The 22,453-nt window shown below is 37.9% G+C and overlaps 2 protein-coding genes across 4 annotated transcripts in view; one reads left to right on the top strand and one right to left on the bottom strand.

Moving 5' to 3' along the window:
- Nucleotides 1-4,126, bottom strand: part of zmp:0000001114 (suppressor of tumorigenicity 14 protein) — a 38,619-nt gene extending 34,493 nt beyond the window's left edge. The window contains exon 1 of one of the 2 annotated variants that reach the window (XM_047359301.1): nt 3,921-4,126. In XM_047359301.1, the coding sequence (XP_047215257.1) occupies nt 3,921-3,941 (21 nt within the window). In that variant the 5' untranslated portion in view covers nt 3,942-4,126. The remainder of the gene's footprint in view (nt 1-3,920) is intronic. The other variant, XM_047359309.1, reaches the window with a different exon arrangement.
- Nucleotides 4,127-7,723: 3,597 nt separating this feature from the next.
- The window catches only part of aplp1 (amyloid beta (A4) precursor-like protein 1), a 76,500-nt gene continuing 61,770 nt past the window's right edge, over nt 7,724-22,453 (top strand). For both annotated transcript variants that reach the window (XM_047359380.1, XM_047359387.1), the window contains exon 1: nt 7,724-8,050. In XM_047359380.1, coding sequence (XP_047215336.1) covers nt 7,985-8,050 — 66 coding nt within the window. In that variant the 5' untranslated portion in view covers nt 7,724-7,984. The remainder of the gene's footprint in view (nt 8,051-22,453) is intronic.

Below are 22,453 nucleotides of genomic sequence, written 5' to 3' on the forward strand. Positions count from 1 at the left end.
AAACCATAATATGTTCACTGAATGTTATGATACTGTGATCATCTCATACTGGCCCTTGCACAAACAATGCTAAATAGGTCACAATTGTTTGGTTTATCAGAAATGGAGTCATTTCGAGAAAAGCTAATTTAACACTTCATCAAATTTCCATGACCAAATTTGCCTCATCTGGAGCCAGAGAGTCCAGACAGAATGTCCTATGCAGAGGACACTCTGCTTATAAGAAGAATCTGTATGTGTGTTGCATTTACTGACATCAACACAATGTATAAGGCTATGTTCACACTGCAGGTCTTGATGCTCAATTTACATTTTTTGCTGAAATCTTTCAAACTACTAATTAAATGTAACCGCCGTCAGACTTCCGTCTGCGCAGTTCACAACCCCAAAGCTACCCACATGTGAAGGAGGAGAATGTAAACATCACACAGCAGCGCACTGTTTATGGAAGTAATAATGGAATTATCAACTTTTTTGAGTAATGCAAACTGACAATATTATGACCACATCATAAGACAAAGAAAGGTAAGAAAAAAGACAGCATGACTATTTAACAATGGCCTTTTGTGGAGCAGTGACTGCTATTTCTGTAAAGAAGTCTGTATGGATGCATGGTTGGATCCAGGACAATGAAGTAAAAGTCGGATGAAATGCGACATGAAAACTAATGTGTTTTGAAAACTAATGGATACAAATCTGATTTAGTACCGCATATGAAGAGGGCACAATTCTGATATTTTTAGAGTTGAAAAGATCGGGATTGGGTCGTTGTGACTGCTATGAAAAAGTTGGATATGGGCCGCATTTGCCTGCAGTGTGAACGTAGCCCAAGTTATAGCCATTACATTGCAACTTTCTTTTTTTTTAATACACTGAATGAAGAACCATTGATTTTCCAACATCTTTTCATCATTACAATAAATTAATCTGCAGTCCTTTGGTTGTGATGCATATTTGTTAATTCTTTGTTTATGTTGGATCAGAGCTAACAATACTTATTTTGAGAGGTTATAGTTAAAATCTTATAAACATAATATACAATAGCTATTTTTTCTTTTCTTTGTGCCATTTTAAGGGAAACAGAGTTAACCTTGCTTGGATCCCATTGCTGTTTAATCATTCTCCCAGCTGAAACTGTGCATGGATCAGTCGGCTAAATGTTGTCACGTTCTTTTACAGAGCACTTACCGAAAGCTTTGTGAATTCTAAACCTTTGAACAAGAACTTCAACCTCTGGACGTTACATTTTTTCCACCCCTGCTTACACCTTCTGTTATTCAAGAGTTTCTAACAAGACTAAATCACAAGGATGTATGCATCTCCCCGAATAGACTGACCTGTAGGTTAGGCAAAAGGTGTTTTTGACAGAATTCATAAGTTACTGGACAACAGCAATGCCTGCTTAATTTCTCAACCATACAAAGCCTTTATACTAAAGACATTAATATACCTTTGTAATCCCCTGTAGCTATGCTACTAATGCCATTTCATACCAATGTGTGGAAGAACAATAAAAACATGACACTGCTGTGAAGCGTGAACAGGGCTCACAGAGTTTATTAGAAGCACGTTAGGACTTTTAGGAAAGAGTTTGAATTTAACCTTGTCTGTACACGCTCCACAGAGACCCAGGTTAAGGAAACATACATATTTCTATGTACTGAAACAAACTTTCAGTTAAAAGGAAATACTGGCTTTCATGTTTCATGTAATTGCTTTTAACAAAATCAGTAATGGAACAATGTAAAACAAAAAATATAGATTTTTTTTAATTATGCACTACTTTCTTAAGTTAATCAGTGTTTCCAGGAATCTCTAATTAAATCTTCTTTATTTCTGTTTCCATGGATTATAAATATATGTCACAAACGTTCATTTATTTTAGCCACTAGCTGCCAGACTGGATAAGGACCCATATTTATCTAGCAACAAGACAGTAAGGAAGATAAAAGATCAGTCAGAGTTGGTCAACTGCAGCAAAGAGTTGCATCTTGGGGTCACCAAGTCTCCATAACATTAGATGCTATATAAATGCCAGTTAGTTGCTTGGGAGTGATGTCAGGAAAAATACTTTTTTTTTTCCTAAAATCAGAAAGGTAAGTATGTTGAGTTTACGTTCTCTACTGGAACTTCAACTAGAACTGTGTGCTTTTGTCAGCTCGGACTGAGCTTTTTTCCAACAAACTTTCTACATGAGTTTGCAATGAAAAAGTATAAATGCGTGGAAAAGCAGCTCATGCTCACTATTAAGTATGGTGAAAAATCTGTGAAGCTGTAGACCTGATTCTCTACCAAAGGGGCTAAGAACATGGAAGCGTGAAGTCTTTGAAATATCAGATTGTAGATAAAAATCTGGTGGACTCCAAAAGTAAACTAAAGACGTGTCATCACTGGCTCTTTCAAATAGATACTGATTCAAAATCTACAAAGAAATGCTTCACCAGATACAAGATCAACTGTTGATGAGGTGACAATAAGGGCTGCAACTAACAATTATTTGTCAGTCTATTCATCTGTTGACATTTGGAAATCAAGGTCCCGGAGTCTGGAGGAAGAGGACAGAGGCACAGAATCCATGTTTCTTAAAGTCCAGTGTGTTTCCACAGTCAGTGATGCTTTGGGGTGCCATGTCATCTGCTGGTGTTGGTCCACTGGGATTTTCTGAAGTTTACCATCAATGCAGCCATCTACCAGGAAATTCTAGACCACTTCATGCTTCCCTCTGCTGACAAGCTTTATGAAGATGCAGATTTCCTTTTCCAGCAGGACTTGACACCTGCCCACACTGGCAACGGTACCAAAAGCTGGTTCATTGACCATGGTGTTAGTGTTCTTGATTGGCCAGCAAACTCCCCTGACCTGAACCCCATAGAATATCTATGGGCTGTTGTAAAGAGGAAGATGAGAGACACCAGACCCAACAAGGCAGATGAAGGCAGCTCTCAAAGCATCTAGGTTTCCATTACACCTACACAGAACCACAGGCTGATCGCCTCTATGCCACGGTGCACTGATGCAGTAATTCATGCAAGAAGAGACCAAACCAAGTACTGGGGGCATAGAAATGGGCATACTTTTCAGAAGCCTGACATTTGTGCTTAAAACGTCCGTTTTGATCGGTCTAACGTGATATTCAAATTTTTGTCACTGATTTTTTTCATTTTGCTTTACCTCTAAGCCATGATCATTAAAATTACAAGGAATAAAAAGTTTAAATATTTGACTATATGCTGAATGAATCTGTATAAAACAAGAGGTTCACCTTCTAAAATGACTGCCATAAAATATTGCATTTTACGCAATATGTCATTTTTTTAGACGTACATGTATAGCAACAGAAATCGTTCCACTAACCTATGACCACGCTTTTTGAGAACTGAAAATTGCAGCAACCAAACATAACACAGAAACCATAGAATGTATTGAAAACAGGAAGCGAAGCCAGGGCCTGCTGCTACTAAAAGTAGGAAATATGGTGAAAAGGAACATGTTTCTGGACCATAAACAGCATTTTCATCATCTGTATTAAAAAAAAATCTAAACACCAGCCGGAATCCTTGTGTATGAACACAGCAAATGTCTTTAGAGAGAAGAAACAAGTGTCTAACAATAAATTTCAACCTTCAAACATTTTTGTCAAAAATAGGGGGAAAGGATCCCATCTATGCATGCAGGAATATGTGAGGTCGCCGGAAGCACGCCAATAGTGACAACCCACAGTTTCTCCGTGGGGAATAAACTGCTGGAAGGAAAAACTGTCAGACTTGTTTTCTCTAAAAACTGAGTCTGAACAGGAAGAGACCCAGAGCAAACTTTGTTACTGTACCAAAACTCTGCGTGTGGAACAATCCTCTAGTAATGGTGACAACCACGACACGAATTCAAGAAATAATAACTCACGTCAGGTGCGGCAAACTTACTTGGTATCTAGCAGAACTCATCTCCAAAGACAGGACCCCACTGGCATCCAACGAGAAAACAGCCTTGTTCTTCTTTATCTCTCCCCCAACAATGCAGTCAAATCAAATCTAAATCAATATTAGTAGTTTTGGAGAGGTTCATCAAAATCTCTTCCTCTCTATAGGAGCGGAGTGGCCGAAACCTGCTTACACACCTTGGACATAAGCCCCTCCCACAATACCTGCCGGTCCAGCCAACGTCACATGAATTCCGCCCCGTCTACTTCTTCCAAGCCTTTGCTGATCCTCTAGGAGTAAATGCAATGTTTTGAGAAGACAGTCAATTGAGTTCATTTCAATAAAGTCAGACTCAAACTCATATCGAATTATAAACAATAATGTATTTCAATACAATTGTAATATAATACAGTTAGATTCAGAAACCTAGGGCTGCATGGTGGCCCAGTAAGTAGCACTGTTGCCTTGCAGCAAGAAGGTCCTGGGTTTGATTCCCAACGGGGGGGGGGGGAGTTTGCATGTTCTCCCCGTGCATGTGTGGGTTCTCACTGGGTACTCTGGCTTCCTCCCACAGTCCAAAGACATGCCTGTTAGGTTAATTGGTCACTCTAAATTGCCCTTAGGTGTATGAATGAATGTGTGCGTGGTTGTGTGTTGCCCTGTGATGGACTGGTGACCTGTCCAGGGTGAACCCTGCCTCATAGACTGCTGGAGATAGGCACCAGCTCCCCTTCAACCCACTATGGAATAAGCGGTAGAAAATGACTGACTGAGATTCAGAAACCCATAAGATGCTAACTGGTAAAAATGGTTGTAAGAGGTAACCAGCAGATGGTGTTCAATGTTCACTTTAATGGATTCCTTCATCCAATTTACCAGGAAGAAACTTTCAGTGTAATCAGGTTCAGCAGCAACCATCTGCCTCGACAGAACAGGAAAGATACACAGATAAACTCAGAAGCACTGAGCAAGGCATACTTTCTAATGGAAGACAAACATAACACAAAGTCAATGACTGTAAATAATGCATAAGTGCAAAGTAAAGTAGTAGTAGTAGTCTTTCAAGCAGACAGAGTGTCAGAAAATGCGAGCTGGTTCTTTAAGAAGGAAGCTCGATAATAGACAATTTCACTTCTAAACACTCAAAACAGAGCTTGGCTTTTAGAGCTTTAAATGTAGGAAGAATAATTCAAAATTCTATCACACATTTAACAAGATGCCAATATAGAGAAGCTCTCTCTGTTCAGGCGAAGCTTCTTAACAGAATTTGTTATCCATCCTGATAATAAACAGTTACAATATTTCAGCCTAGAAGTAACAAATGCATCAACTAGTTTTTCTACATGGCTGTGAGCTGTTTTCTTCCACAACTCTCAAACTTTTATTTAAAGACTCATCAGCCAAACTCAGTATTAGCATGTGGCCTTGTTTTCCCTCCCATCAACTAGTTCTGAGACATTTCTTGTCCTTTGGGGTCCACTGTCTATTTGTATTAAGAATAGTAGCTTTCTGTGGCTCAGTTAACAAGGTCTGGTGTATTGATCTAGTGAAGGCTTGTCATTTTTCTTCTGACTGATGACACAACTACTCCCTATTGTGTTCATGTGCAGGCCACTGAAAAAAAATCAGTCTATTATTAGGTCAAAGTAGGAAAAGCCATTTTTGTATAAAATCATAATGCTGCCTCTGATACCCTCTCTCAGCTATAATGTCATGTCTGTTATTATTTTACGGATGTAGCTGGAAAGCTGAGGGTTATTCTTAATGCAGGTAAACAATGACTCCGGGTTATTAAAATAAATAGAGCAAATCCTCCTGGACATTATCTGAAAGTTGTTTGTTTAAACTGAAAGGAAACGTTTTGTGTAAAGCAGTGAAAGATGGGTAAGGTAGATTAGTCTTATGGCTGATCTGAAAGCAGAAAATATTCTGAAAGACTTTTTTTTTTACCAATGACTATTTGTTGTTAAACATTTCTGAGATCTTCTGTGAATTACTTTTGTGCATTATATGCATAAATGTAATTTGAGATGTTGTTTTCTTGAACTTAAACCCACATTTGTATTTGCATTAGATTCGTGCATTCCTCCTTTGTTCAAATGTTACAAAAGCTAAATCTTTTCCTTGTGTTCTTTTTGGTGCAATTTTATGTTCAAACTGTTTATTTGTACAGCACCATTCATTCGCAGTAATTTTATGTGCTTCTCAGAAAGGACTCAGAAACAGGGACACATGAAAGCATTACAACATGTGACTTAATCAAATGAAAGAAAGAAATGTTAAAATTATATTATTTGAGCAATTAAAATAAACATGATAGATATTATAATGCAGTCTGTGTAAGCTGCATACAACCAATATTTTTAGTCCTGATTTAACGAAGCCAGCAGTTTCTGCTGATCTCAGGTTTTCAGGCAGTTTGTTTCAGGGTTGTGGAGCATATAAAATAAACGCTGCCTCCTATTGGCTAGTTCTCATGGTAATCAGTAACTCTGGAGTGTATTTAGGCCCAAGGTCCTATTCAGTGCTTTATAAACCCTCAACAACATTTTAAATTCAATGGTTTTACAGAGAGCCAGTGCAGTGATATAAGGGCCAGGGTATTGTGATCCATTATCCTGGTGTTGGTAAGGACTGCACTATTTTGGTTGAGCTGCAACTGCCTGTGTTTCTACAGAGACCACCTGTTTTGAGAAGAAACCCTTATTTTTGCTATGTTTTTAAGGTGGTAGTAAGATATGTTCCCCTACCAGTGGACTGTGGTCAAGGGGTAACACAGAAATATAAGGCTGTATGTCATCAGCATTGATTCTGTAGGTGATGTTGTGGTTCTCCATATTCTGAACATATACAGTCATATTTAGTATAGTGGGATATGGAGTGGTTGAAAAACCTGACAGCAAGAAGAGATTTAGCTTTTAAAAAAAGGTGTAAATATTTTGACTTTTCAATTATCTTTGCCAAAAATGTATGATGTATTTCTGAGACATCCAGGTTAGGCTTCTTTATAACATGTTCTGTCACTGCATTTTTAAGGGATGGGGAAAATGACCAAAGTGAAGAAAATATTTAATATCTGCAACATTTCAGCCAGTTAAGGACTTTCTTAGAAAAACCAATGGGCACCATATGATGTTAACTTAGAGATACAAAGGCCAGTGGATTAAAAACAAAAGGATTAATGGATGGATGGAAGACCAATGATAGATAGATAGATAGATAGATAGATAGATAGATAGATAGATAGATAGATAGATAGATAGATAGATAGATAGATAGATAGATAGATAGATAGATAGATAGATAGATAGATAGATAGATAGATAGATAGATAGATAGATAGATAGATAGATAGATAGATAGATAGATAGATAGATAGATAGATAGATAGATAGATAGATAGATAGATAGATAGATAGATAGATAGATAGATAGATAGATAGATAGATAGATAGATAGATAGATAGATTGATAGATAGATAGATAGATAGATAGATAGATAGATAGATAGATAGATAGATAGATAGATAGATAGATAGATAGATAGATAGATAGATAGATAGATAGATAGATAGATAGATAGATAGATAGATAGATAGATAGATAGATAGATAGATAGATAGATAGATAGATAGATAGATAGATAGATAGAAAATATGAATGAATAAACAATCCAAAACGTCTTAACAAGCATTAAACATAACCGTTGGTTTTTATTTCTTTTTTACATGTGCATCCTGCAGCCACATCCACCAGATGTCGCTGTTCACAAAGCCATAGAGCGGTTGCCCAGAGCAAAGTCTCCGACAAACACCCGCAGAAATAGGGCTTGGTTCTGCCAGTCTTCATCCCCATAACAGCTTAGGCTGCCATTGGAGAGCCCGCTGGCGAGAGCGAGAAGGAGGAGGAGGACGCAGGAGATAACGCAGTCAATCCGCTGACGAACGAGCACAGTGCCCGCCGCCTCGGCCGATGTAACCACACAGCTTATGCTGGAGACAGAAATTAGACGTTAGAAACTTCGTTATTTAACTAAAAAAAAGCCACACAGGAAGGCGAGAAAAAAAATGGGCCATACCATAATCCCCGTCCTGGTGGCTGTATTGTCCTATTGCGTTTTGGAAAACGTCGAGGTAAGAGCGACCCAGTCTTGGTGAATTATAACAGCGCACTGCGGTTATGTCTGTTACTGTCACTGAATGACAATGTGAGATTTGTCTTACTGTTTTTTTAAGTGTTTTATCCACGCATGCAACTGTTAACTCTTCCATAATTGCTGATACTCATCTGGTTTTACTCATCTGGCGATAGGAAATAAACTAAAATGTTTGATATGGAAATCCTGGTGTGTGACATAAATGCTGATCTCACTGTCAGTCCATAAGGATGGAATTTACTGTACATTTTGGCTCGCTGCGTCATGTCTGGGCCTGCATTTGACATCAGAGGCCTTTCTTTTAGTTTTACTCCGTTATGAGATGGAGATCAAACCCAATTATTATTACATCCCATCTGACCACGTCAGCGGAAGAAATCAGCTTTCACGCGTCCTTCATGGGAGTCTAGCAGCTTTTTCCACATGATGGAGTCATGCATATTCAGTTGGTCTTATGGAAAGAAGGATGAATCTTGTAGCAATTGTGGATGTAAACCACAGAGCTGTATCACTGTATACCACTTGGGCGTGATGCAGGGATGCAAATGTGAGCTATAGTTTAATCTGTCTGTGTCATTAGGTGGAGGGGAGAGGATGAAATTTGCAGATCATTGAGCCACCAGCTGCTCCCAAGTCCCCTCTTTCCCATGGGTATTAAAAGCAGACTCACAGTTTAATGAACTTTACCTTTTTTTTCTCAACTCTCATCTTGTCTGAGGTTGCAGCACTCATTTACAAGTACATCTCTGTAAATTAAAATGTAATCGAAAGGTGTATTTATCTCAGAAATTCAACTGAAATGTGAAACTCTTTTATGATTTATTTATTACAGTGATACACATCAAGCATTTATCTCTGTTAAATAGAATGAATATGGCTTACAGCTAATAAAAACCCCATATTCAGTTTTTCATGAAATTAGAACATTAAATAAGACCAATTAAAACTTAGTTGTTTATTGTTAGTATAGAAAATGTCAATGCAAACATGGCAAAGACTGCTGACCTGGCTGTGGTCTGGCAGACAGTCATTGAATCCCTCCAGCTTGAATCACAAAGTGTTATAGCTAAAAAATCTGGTTGTTCAGAGTATGCCTCATCAAGCATATTAACGGAAAGTTTAGTAGAAAGAAACAATATGGTAGAAAAAAGTGTACAAGCGACAGATAACCTCAGCCTCAAGAGTATTGTACAGCTGGAATCGTGATTCAAGAGCCATCACACACAGATGTTTCTTGGACATTAAGCCACTCCTGAACCAGATACGTCATCTGGTCTAAAAAGAAAAAGGACACAGTTGCTCATTGAAAGAAAGTCCTCTTCATCCATTTTCTATATCTGCTTTTTCTTTTCAGTACCATAGGGGATCTCAGGCCTATCTCTAGTGAAAATGACCAAAAACAGCTAAAGCATGATGCTCAGCTCTCCTTAGCTTTTTTGTCCATGCCATCACGGATACACCTAAGGATAATTTATAATAAGCAGTTCAATTTACATGCCTGTGTTTGGGCTGTGGGAGGAAGCCAGAGCTCTTGAAAAGACCTTAGACATGTTGAACATGTCAACTCCATGCAGGAAGGGATTTGAACCCAAGATCGTCTTGCTGCAAAGTGACAGTGCTTACAATGGTGCTGCTGTGCACCACATGTTCTCTTTCCAGAGGAAAGATTAAGATGTTGGTTTAATTTTAAAGCAGGACTTGGCACCTACCCATGCTGCCAAAAGTACCAATACCTGCTTTCATAAACCTGTGGTATCACTGTGCTTTATTGATCAGCAAACTGGGTAGGGCTGTACAATACATCTCAAATTTATCATTATGGCAGTATTAGTACGTGCAATATTCACTGTTTGGAGTTCAATAATTGTTGGCTATAATATTCCAAGGTTTACCAACTGCACTTTACATGCTAAAGTAATGTTTGACCAGTTGGACAGAGTCTCACAGCATCAGATGCTCCCATCGGACACAAATGGCATAGCCTTAAATCCTAAAGGTCACAGAGGGAAGGAAGCACAGATGAGAAAGAGAGGAAAGAAGACTGATATTGTCATCGCAATATTTATCAATATGATCGCCATTTTATATGGTGCAGTCCTAAATCTGGCCTTCTCTAAGCTACGTTCACTTGATGCCGCAGTTCATAAAAGAAGACCTGACAATGTATTGACAGAATGTGCTGTACATTACATGGACATACAGTACTTTCCTTTAGGCTTATGTTTGTTTAATAAAAATCCATTTTGTAGCAATCTTTTTTTTTTGAACTACTAAAATAAATGAACAATTTATTCAACCATTAATTTTTATTTGTTGAGACGTACTTGTCAAGGATAAGAGGAGTGTTGGAATGCCAGTGTTAGTAAATGTGGAAGGCCAGTGTCGTGATCTCCCAGCTGGAGTAGCAGCTCAAGTCAAATTTGTCTCTTTCTAAAGCACCTGCTTGTGATTCCTGCAACCTCTGAGATCTTAAGTCGATTTGTGAGATGTTTATTTATTAGCCACCTTCTGCAGTGAGTCTCTAATAGTCATAAAGCCTCCTCCTTTCATTCTGGAAAAAAGAAAAAAAAATCAATTCTCTCTCTAAGAGTCTTAGTGGGATTACTGCTATGCTGAGGAATGGGCTTTAGCTTGGTACAAGGAGACCTGCCGGTGAAGGTTTACACTGAAGATTACACAGTGAGAGGGTTGGCTGGTTGGATTACACTGTGGTATTAGTCCAAATAAAACTGTCAGCTTCCTCTAATTTACTCAACATTAATTCAATGCATATAATCTCATTTTACACAATGAAAATACGAAGAGGGACACATTCGTTTGGATTTTCTTTTTGTAATATATATAAATGCACCAACGTGTTTGAATATCGCACAATCATTTTCTAACAGCATGCTTAAAAGCCTCGGATTTCCTGCATCGTCTTCTATTAAGTGGACAGATGCATATGTCACATACTATGTCGAAGCTTTCTTGCAGTCTCAGCTAAAACAGGAGGCTCAGCACTAACAGCATTTAGCTGATCGACACATAGAAGAGTTCTGCTCCTGACACATAAGGTCATGGATTCAACCTCCCTCATGGCTGCATGTGAACCCGTACTTTAGGAGCGGGCGGTCTTATCACTGAGCTAAAATAATTAAAACATTACTCAGAAATATCTCTCTCAAACAATCCCCATGGGGGATATTTTATTCTTCAAAAAGCGTACAGAATCATCTTCATCAAAAGACTGGTTTCAGTCTTTACAGGGTGGTTTTTATACAGATTCAAAGCATTGGTGTGTATTGTATTGCATCTTGACCAATTGACATCATCATACTCATTTACGTAAACCTTCTTGGCACCTTCAACATTGCTTTTCTCTACTTTTCCGGGAATACACTCCAGCCAGATATCTGGAAAACATCAAATTGGTGTACGAGACAGTTTATAATAACAATTTCATCAGTTATCTGGTTGCTGAATTCCAATGTCACAGTGACCTGGCTGCAGTCATAAGATTTCCTGGCTGAACTGCACTAACAAGCTCATTAGTCTTTCCTCTCACCAAGAACTTTTCCCCAATGTAATCTGTTATCAGAAGGCTTACAAAGAGTGAACAATTCTTCACAGAATTCATCTTATAATGGTAAAAACAATAATAACATTTTTCAATCTAATCAAACACAGTTTTATGCTTCCACATATCCCCCCTTTAATTAGGTTAGAGAGATCTTATATTCATATTGTAAATATCCTATGAGTATAAGTGATGTTTATGAGTGAATAAAAGGCAAAAAATGTGAACGATTATGAAAGGTAATGAAATTACTTTGTGTACAAAATTAATAAGCAACTCTAAATGATTGTTCTTGTTTAGGTCCGAAATTTCGGGTTCAACTAATCAATTAAGATCCTATTTAAAGTGCCTATGTGCGCACTATTTTAACTGTGTTAGACTATGATAAACTAAACCTATTCACTAATTAGACCAAATCCGACTACTCTGTAGCTCTTCCCAAAAGTTTCCTTCAGGAAAACATCTCATGAACTCACCCATGAAAACATCCATGTCAGTCAAATTCCCAAGCTGCGTATCGATGAAGGGGACCTTCAGGTCGGCTTAGGGCACACCAGTCGAAAAACCCACCGGTCCTAAAAGGTGGGGAAAAACGTCTGGAGGCCATAGAGAAATCTCATTCTCGGCCAATCTGAATGAGAGATCTCTGTTTTGAATCTAAAATGTGTCGTTACCACCTATTTAAAGGACCATTAATGCCAATCAGGTCCTGCTTTGTCATTCCTATTACCAAACCTTTGTAACGGAGAACATTGGTCATGTCAAACCTCTAACACTGAATATCACAACTTGCAAGTATAAATGGATTAACATGATTCAGAACATTCCTTCAGCAAATCTAACTACATAGAACATTGATATTATAACATAGGATGACATAGAATAACATGGCAACACATCCATTAAGTCCTTTGCTGCGTCCTCATGTGGACTCCGTGCTCCGAAAAATTCCACATCTCCTAGGTCAGTCTTTTGCAACTTTATTGTTCTGCCATCACATTAGTCCTGATTCAGGGTCCCCAAGCGCTGTCCATATGTCTCTGAGTCCACGCCCAACGTAAGAGTGGTCTCCGAACCACCAGAGTCGCTTTGGATGGCAGCTTCCCGATGTCTTCCTGGACATACAGAAAACAATGACCAGTATTTTGCCAAACCTTGTCCTTATAGTCCTTTTTCTCACATTAACATAATCTTCCACATATATCCCACACAATACTAATGACCCTTGTTAAAACAATTCTAACATGGTTACATAAGGTTAAAATGATTATCGTAGCTTCAGGGTGAACTCAGGCCAAAATAACAAACAAACAAGGCCTATTCTTCATGAATACACCTTACCTTACCAAAGGAACCTCAAAAAGAAATACAAAATGCTTACCTACCTAATACAACATAACCAGGAGAAAACTGTTGAACAGAAATGGCAGTTCAACCCTTACTTAAACATGAAAACACATAATATTGACCTTCACAAATAATATGCTTTTAACAGAAATTGTTTATATGACTTTATGGATAAATGACATCACCTTTTGGTGACGCTCGAACTTCCTCAATGTCCATCTTATCATAGTCTCTTTGGACACGGGCAGTCCCACTGGATTTCCGGCCATCATGGCTCCAAGTTCCCAAGCACATATGGATAATTGAAAACAAAATACATCAGTGGATATAATAACTTCCAATACAAAACATGATGGTAATATCTGTCATTCTTGCAGAATTTGCATAAAACAGTATATGATCTGCAACATTTCTACATGTCTGTATGGTGCAGAAAGACAGCAATGGAAAGTAAAACCTTGTTAAACGCCTGCAGCCTTTAGGCACGACCTCAATAAGAATGAGTAATGTGGATTACGTATCACTGTATGATAGAAAATCTATTCCGATGGTTGCTGACCTGATACAGTGATGAGACGTTAGGGTAACATTGGGTGTTGCCTGTCTAATTTAGTGGGTTTGATGCAAATACACGCTCTCGTCTGGTTTCTTTATCCATTCATATTCAGCGAGTCATTCTATGATTTTAGGTCATTTCCATACTAACTAATGTTAATATTTATTTTAGCACTTTTTTACTCAGGTAAAATTATATTATGTGCATTAAACGGCATGATGTAACAATATCGGACAAATATGTGGGGGGTTTTTTATGCTTCGTTACAATGTTATAGTCATTACCAACATGGTAGAGTTACATTGCATAAGGATTGGAAAGCACCCTATGGAGTTATTGGATATACGGTAAATTGCCTATTCTACTATCGTGAAAGTAGATTATTTACTCTATTGAGGAGGCTCTTGTTGGCTTTTTATTTCATGCACCAGAAGCTGTGCTGATTTATAATTGTATTAGTGTTGTAACAAGCTCACAAGACAGCTCTATATATGATATTAATCAATTTGATATTTCTGCAATATTTTTTGGGAAACCAAGAATTTCATATTTTGTATTTTACAAAAAAAAGGATTTATACAATCTCAGGAGTGTAGGCAGTTCCAATCTAAGCGTGGGTCAGTTTCTGGCATCAAACTAGACTTTAAATAACTGCAGTTTCAAAATGTTAAATGTTACCTTTCTTGGGGTTTAAATTTAATTTTATTAGATGCCAGAAAAGGTGGAGGAGTGACTAGAGTTTTCTCCAGGCGTATGAAACACAGACTTCCCCACATGTTGCTGCTCACTGCCACTCAGCTAGCTGAAAGACAGCTATTGAATTCTTCTTCTTCAGTCTAAGTATTTTAAATTTTGAACTATAGATGATCAAATGTAGTTATAACTCACTGTTAAAATCTCGGAAATAATAATTTCATTTAGTGCTGAAAGGAAACTCCAGCGATTCTAGATGCTAATGGCTAACATATGTCAATATAAATTGTGGGTAATTCTGTCTCAGAGTACACAAAATAAAGTTATAAAAGCAATTTTAAGGTGATGGAGATTTCTTCAATGCTTTTACCCTGTTGTGTTGACTTAAGAAGTAATTTATTTCTTACATCTAATTTGGAGCCTCAAGCATAGATACCTTCTGTCCAAATAAAGGCACCCACCCTCACATCTGGTTCTCATTCTAACAGGTTAGATCCAGGTTATGCTTCACCAGATTAAGTCATATACTAACAGTAACCAGATAGCATTTAGTGAGACAGAATTCCACTTAATGAGGAATATTTTTGAAGTTTTAATATCTCTTGTGATAAGATCTTCATACACCCCTAATTATTACATACCTCCTTGGTTCCTTTTCCTATCTGCTCTTTGACAAATTGTTTGCATAGAGGAAGTGGAACACCTGGATAAAATCCACACAGGCACAAACATAAAATGCAAACATTGCATAAAATGGCCACAGATGTGGTTCAAAATGGGAATCTGTTTGCTTTGTTGTGAGAGTCTTGAGCACCATATCATCCAAAAAAATAATTATCTACCAATAGATCACCCTAATGCTACACACTATACAATTATTATTACAAGCCCTCATCCTATACTGTACATCTTCCCTCTGTTAAAAACTGCTAAAAAGTAAAGTTTAAATGTAGGATTACTATTTTTTTTAATTTAAAAAACAATAGAGTACGACAGTAATATGCCTGTTTTAGCCAGATGGCAAATTTTTCACAACCATCCCTTTGCCAAATGTTAGATTAGCTAATAAAACAACAATAGAACATAGAAAGGGGAATAATCTGGGAAAACAGTGAAAACATGGTAAGGATATTAAAAAGCCTTATTGTCAGATTCATTAACTACTCGGTTTGGTATTTTGAATAGGCATATTAAATTACATATGCAGTAGTATTTCACATACTTCAGACCCATCAGTACTTTCTCTGAGAAATCCAGACAGAAGCTGTTCAATGATTAAATGACAAGCAATGAATAGTGCTGGCTGACACCCAGGGCTTTTGAGATATTGGCTTTTTAATTTATATGAACATTTATTTGATCAGTTAATTTTTTTCTGATTGTGGCAAAAACTCAAAAAACTGTAGATTTTCTTTCTTTCCTATGCAGCTCGAACTAATTTTTGTAAATTGATATTCACTTAACATTTGCATGCTGCGTGTATTCACAAAACAGTTGTAAGAAATTGAATATGATGACTTTTAGATGTAAGTTAAAATTTACTATTTAATGTCTGCATAATTTATGAGTTTTCCACTTATCTATCTTCCCTTAACCCCTCATAACGTCAGCAGTCATGGTTAATAGAACTGCACTGCAACAAGGAATGCCAAATATGTTTGTACAAAGTTGAGACACTAACTTTATTAGCTGTTGCCTTGTTTTAGGTGAGGGCAGACATAAAAATATAACAGGTGCTCACTCTGTTCCTTTTACTGTAATGTTTAAAATTCCTGGTATTTAAATGTTCTTTCAGTACTTGCTTTAAAGGGTATGTATCATGCAAAATCCACTTTTTAAGCCTTTAAATACACTTTGTTGTGTACTTGGAGTCTGTAGGAGTGCAGAAAAGTAAAATTTAGTGTCTCCAGGTGCTGCAGAGAAAATATCTTATATAAAATCTTTATATTCTGTTTGGGTCTCATATTTCAGTCCGTTCAGTTTTCTTTATCATTTGTTACATTTTTCCAACTGTTACATCACAGTATTTGCTGTGGAACAGGTAAATAAGGTCATGGACTCACCTTAAAATTGCTTTTAACTTTATTTTGTGTACTCGGAGTCAGTACAAGATCTGCCTCAAACCAAAACATTTGGTTACAAACTAGACCTGACAATTAACTAGATTGAATTAACAAACAACACTAACAAGCCAAAGTCAAAATCTTTGCAAGAGACCCAAACAAAGAGGCGAGCTGCTCAGATAAAAACAGAGCCCATTGACAGGAGAGCTAGATATTGTTTAAAATTCGTGATTGTTTTCTGTGGTTAAAGGAGCAGTAGATGAACAGTCCAACCAGAAGGTAAAGGGATGTCCATCGGGAGGAGTCAGGAGAGGCGAGTTAATCCCAGACATGTAACTGCGCAGCTAGGCTAGCAAACCAAATGGCCTGAGGCCATAACACCCAAAACACAATGGTTTTCAAAGATAAAGTACAAACAAGTATAAAACTCAACGTACCAGCCAACATTCAGCTAAAAATGTTGGTTGCACCCTATTTGTGTCTGATGCCTAGATTATAGACCTGGTTATACATATGCGAGAGAAAGACGAGTGGATTGTGGTCAGTGCAGACAGTAATGGAAGAGGACTTGATCTAAGGTACACTTTGCTAAACCTTTGACAAGATCTAACTTGCTTACATATTTGGCATTTCCAATGGTGCACACAGAATCTTCAATGTGGGAAAACGGATATGAATCAGTTGGTGTCACAGAATTAATTTACGGAAATCTGTAATGAAATAGGGAGAACCATCGGGTTTCATTTCTAACAAGCAGGGAGAACTCCAAGAACTAGGACTGTGTTTTGCAAATCCATGTTGCAGCCTGTACTCTGTTCTTCACAGCTCTTTTTACTGGGTTCACCTGATAAGAATGTTGCCCATTGGGTTTAGCATCAGCAACATTTTGGAGTTTGGCAAACAAGCACTCTGGTAGAAGATGTGATGCAGTATAAGGCCTTCTCCACTGGGATCAACATCAATTGATCAGTTGTCTCTATTAGTGGCTTTTGGTCGTGCTTTAGTATTGTCGGAGTCATATCAGGTCATCCCCATATACATAGATATATATTTTACCCAATCTTTGGTTAACACCGCTCAACATTTGCGAAACAAAATAATCCAGTAGTTTTTTTTTTGTGTGTGCATTGAGCGAGAGGAACAAGGGAATTGACAAGATAGGAAAGAAAAATGTTGGAAGACACATTTTATCACAGCTGAAGATAAGCTAAATATGGAAAGACTATCCTGCCCATCCTGTCTCTGCTTCCACCACATAACCACTGGGTTTAAGGCCTTATATTGGAAAACATCCATGCAGATTCATGCACCTCCCACCTTCCATCTGCCTTTCAGGGAAATAACAAAGGGGATTTGTGTTTCTTCCAAAAAAACAGAGGAAAAGAGATAAGGACAACCGGATCTCTCTCACCATTCACAATCACACTCACTTCCACACACACATTGCCTTGCACTCAATTAATTTTAGAGATAATCAGGATCCACTAATGGATTTCTGTGTGCTCTGCATTCTCCATTCTATGTGTGCCAGTGGGCATAAAATGTACCTTTTTACTGCTTCAACTGTTTTCTCCCTGTTCTCTTTATCTGGCTTCCTCTCTGATTTTTTTATGGTGCAGTACATACACACACACACACACACACACACACACACACAGGATCGGGATTAGATCTTGCACAATCATTATGAAATGAGTACTACACAGTGCTGCTGGAAGGAGAGACTTAGATACTGCTTGGCAAATAAGGATCTATGCAGAGGTTACCAACGATTGAATAAAATTAGTTAAGACACACATTGGGTGCTGCTGCTGATGGGGGAAGTTTTGTGTTTCATATTTGCTCATACCTGTTTTGGGGGGCTCTGGATCAATATGTCCCTTCACCAATTTTAAACCCTATTATGTACCAGCAAATTGCCATTTTGTTCCTTCAGACTTCCATTATGGATCTACAAACAAAGTATTTCAAACCACTGTAATTAAACTAGCATCATAGCTTACAGAAAATTGCCTTGAATTGTCATTTGTCATACTGGGCAAAAAACAACCCTGGCAGCCTCATATTGTTGGATAATCATTACGAAATGATAGATGACATTACCTTGAAAAGTGGGACTGACTAAATCTGCAAAGGTACAAGATGATGAAAGAGTGAAATGGCCATGACCCATTTATTTATTTGCTGTTATTAGTTTAACTTTATTCATACAAAACAAATCTCAATAAATCACAAGGTCTCATTTCAAAAGCGACCCATTTTAAATAGACATACAAGACAAATTAGGGATTGTACAGTGGGAAGAAAGGTTTAATATTATGCAGCAGAAGTGGGTTGTAGAGCTTGCTGTGCATTTCTTTTTCTGCCAAGCACCCAAATTTGCTGCCTGTGCTCTAAGTGTTAGAAGCTTCCTCCGTGATTTTGTAAGCAATTGTTGTTGGCCAGCCAAACGACAGGTCCTTAGTAGTTGACGCTGACAACATATAACAGCAACTCAAGAACTACTTCCTTTCTTTCTTTAAAATAAGACTCAAACATACAAAATGATGTGAAACTTAAAGAACACTCCTGCATATCCAGGCTTATAAGTAATTTCTTGTTTCTCCAGACAAAATCTCATGTTGACAGCAGTTATACAGTAGATACATTTTATTGCTGCTTCCAGGTTGTTTTTTTACGATTGCTTCACCCTCCATTACTCACTCACTGAATGCCAGATAGAAAATGTAGATTAACTACAAAACCTCATGCTTGTAATAGATTTTAAGATTTGGTTAGAGTGTGGATTTTAATTGGTGCGTAAGGGAAGCTGTATGTTTACAAATCATTTTCCCAAGGCGTGTAGAGAGATAAGTCCTGTCCTGTCGGTCCAGTCCTGTCATTCCTATGACCTCCAGCTCTTGCTCCTCTCTGGTGTCTTGTGGGGCAGAGATATCACTGCAGCTCAAGGTTCTCTCACTAGGCATGGCTGCCTCAGTAAGCCTAATGGGCAATATTTCTGTAAAAAAAAAAAAGTTAAATGCCAGGAAAAAAACGTGCTGCTTAGTCGTTTCTGCAGCCAGCAGGGGGTTGAAGAGAACTCCACTCCCACCCCCTTCACAAGACATCTGCAGTGGGATGATAACACTGGTCCTCTATGTTGAGGATGACAGAGGACATTGAGGGCTGGTGCAGTGACTTGGTGGTGGGCGGTGGGGTGGGGGGGTTGTTTTTGCCACGCAGATGATTTAAAGAAATAGGAGGCTTGAGTACAATTGATGTAGAACATGCAATATATCATGTAGGTATTCTCACAGAGGAACTCAGCCTGGTTCCTGCTCTGTTCAAGCAACTGGGCAGGGAAAAACCCTGTGACACAATGGAGCATGAAGTCACATGAAAGCATGAGTGCAAAATCTATTTTCCTGACACCACTTTCAGGGTGTCAGGAAAGACCCATTAAGACCCTTTCATTTCACTAATAATCACTATAATAGTCTAAGAAGATAAAAAAAATAAATTGCCTTACGTAACGTTCTTATACAGATTAGACTGCTCAATACATCCTAGGCAGAATGGCTTTAACATTACATTAAGAGTACTGGCGTTTTGATCTTGAAATAGAGGCATTATACAGATATTAAAAGGCCAAATGGATGAAACAGAGCGACTTTGCTATAATATGTTGGGCCTTCCTGCTTTCTATTGAAGTCTCACTCACCGTTTAAAAGTAGCAGCATGAAGGAAATGACAACATACATATTATAGCCAAACATATTTGCTCATCAATCCAAATTATTGAAAACAGGTGGTTCAATCACTTCCATGGTCACAGGTGTATACAATCAAGCACTTAGGCATGCAGACTGTTTTCACAAATAATAATAATAAAGTATTTTTGAATTTGAATTGAAACATTTGTAAAAAAAAAAAAAAAATGAATGACTCTAAGGAGCTCAGTGAATTCCAGCATGGCGCTGTGATAGGATGCCACCTGTGGATGAGCTTGACTGACATGCACAGATTCCTGACCTCAACCTGATGGAACACCTTCGGAATGAATTGGAGTGGAGACTGAGACTGAGAGCCATGCCTTCTCGTCCAACATCAGTCTTAACCTCATAAATGTGCTTCTGGAAGAATGGTCAAAAATTCCTATGAAGACGCTCCTAAACCTTCTCAGCCTTATCAGAAGAGTTGAAGCTTTTATAGCTGCAAATGGTGGAACAAATGTAATTTTAAACCATATGGATTAAGGATGGAATGTCACTTAAGTTCAAATGTTAGTCAAGTCTGGTGAGCGAATAATTTTGGCAATACAGTGTACCTTTGACCTGCTGTGCTTGTATGGTGTGTTTACATTCAGCTGTTGAGAATTCATACACATAACATTATTCACCACACGTTGGTCCCAGTGTGTTCTAACTCAATGAAACATACTTGTCAAGAGCTGGCACACAGCACCGCGGTGCTTGAGCTGATGCTCACGCATTGTAGTAGTGCTCCTGTTGAGGGGGAGCTCTCCTTTGGACAGTCTGCATTTAGTTGTTTGCTAGTAGACAGCAGTGCTTGCATACAGTGGAGATGATTCTGTTCCCACAACTTTCTGTCTTGCATCGCAGTTATAAATACAGTGACAAAGTTAATGACGTGTTGCCTTTAAATATTGCATCGACAATCTCTTATAGACGATGTCAATTATGCTGACTAATCATCAAAGCCCTAGATGTCAGTCAAACATGGTGGTGGTAGTGTGATGGTCCAGGGCTGCTTTACCGCTTCAAGACCTGCACAACTTGTCATAATTGGCATAAAATCTAGAATGGTTAATTCTGATTAAGATCCTGTTCATGCTCTAAAACCCTTCAGTGAGGCTAAAAAATTGAGCCGCAGCGATGTAAAAGTCTCATTGTCAGTTACTGCAAACATAATGGCAGCTCTTGCCGCCAATGGTGGCACAACCAGTTGTTAGGTTTAGGGGGCAATTAGTTCTTCACTTTGGGCCTGATTGGTTTAGATAGACTTTTTTTTTCCCTTTATAAATAAAACAATCATTTAAAAAATTCATTCCAAGGTGAACTTTATCTGGTATAAATATAACAAAAAATCAAACATAGAATAAATCTGTAAGGTGGTATATACCATTTCGCTGTACTGTATATAATTTTATATTAATATTAATTTTCTAAACTTTGGTGACCTCGTTGAGAGGATATGCTGCAAGTTATCTGTCACCTTCCAGATTTGCTTTAGACTTTTATGCACTGGCTGCTGCTCTGTTTCTCAGAAGGAATGATGCTGAGTTTAATGTTCCTTCTGAACTGTCAAGATCTTCCCATACTCTTCTCACATGTATAGGTGTCAGTAAAATTGTGTGCTGCTTAGCTGCCGAGCATGACTAACAAATGAGTAACAAATACTAGTTAGTGCAGAGCTGTAGTCTTAAATCAAGCCTAAGTAACACATTGTAGTAAAAATATTGTTGATTTTTCATTGCTTCAATGAATACCACAGTGGGGAATAAAGCAGTAAAAACTAATGTAGAATTAAGGTACCTAAGTTATATGTTTTGAGTATTGAACCAACAAGGGTGAGTCTGTATTGAATCTTCCAAAGGTTAATGGCATGTAGTCTGCAGAGGTAATTCTGTACATTAGTCAAATTGTGATTGGTTGTAAATTTGTAACAGGAGGGGGCCAAACTCAAACAATTGTGTCCTTCTTAAAAAGGATGAAGACACTGTTGAAAAGCATAGATAAATGGTTGGACTCAAAATTATTCATTGTTCAAACGTTCAGTTTTGACTTATTTTTATCTCATAGAAAAGATAAAGACAAAGCAGCTCCAAGATCACGTTCCAACCCCTTCTATGTTTTATCTATGATAAAAAGTGACAGTCCCCCTTTTGTCTCTGGATAAAATATGTAACTCATTCATGTGGTTGTTGGAGTAAACCATCTAAATACTCTGCATCTGAGTACCATGCACACCCCTCATAAATCTACCTTAAGTTTATAGAGCTGTTCTTTTCCATCAAAACAGCTAAAGAAAAAAACATGCCCAGGTGAGCTGAGAAATCACAGACCTGAAAGAATACAAGTTATTTTTGACTGCAGTATTTGTCAAAAGCTATAAATGATTGTATTTGTCCTACAGGATTTCCGGTACATCAATATATATATA

The sequence above is a fragment of the Girardinichthys multiradiatus genome, chromosome 3 (assembly GCF_021462225.1).
Source record: "Girardinichthys multiradiatus isolate DD_20200921_A chromosome 3, DD_fGirMul_XY1, whole genome shotgun sequence".
Classification (NCBI taxonomy): Eukaryota; Metazoa; Chordata; class Actinopteri; order Cyprinodontiformes; family Goodeidae; genus Girardinichthys; species Girardinichthys multiradiatus.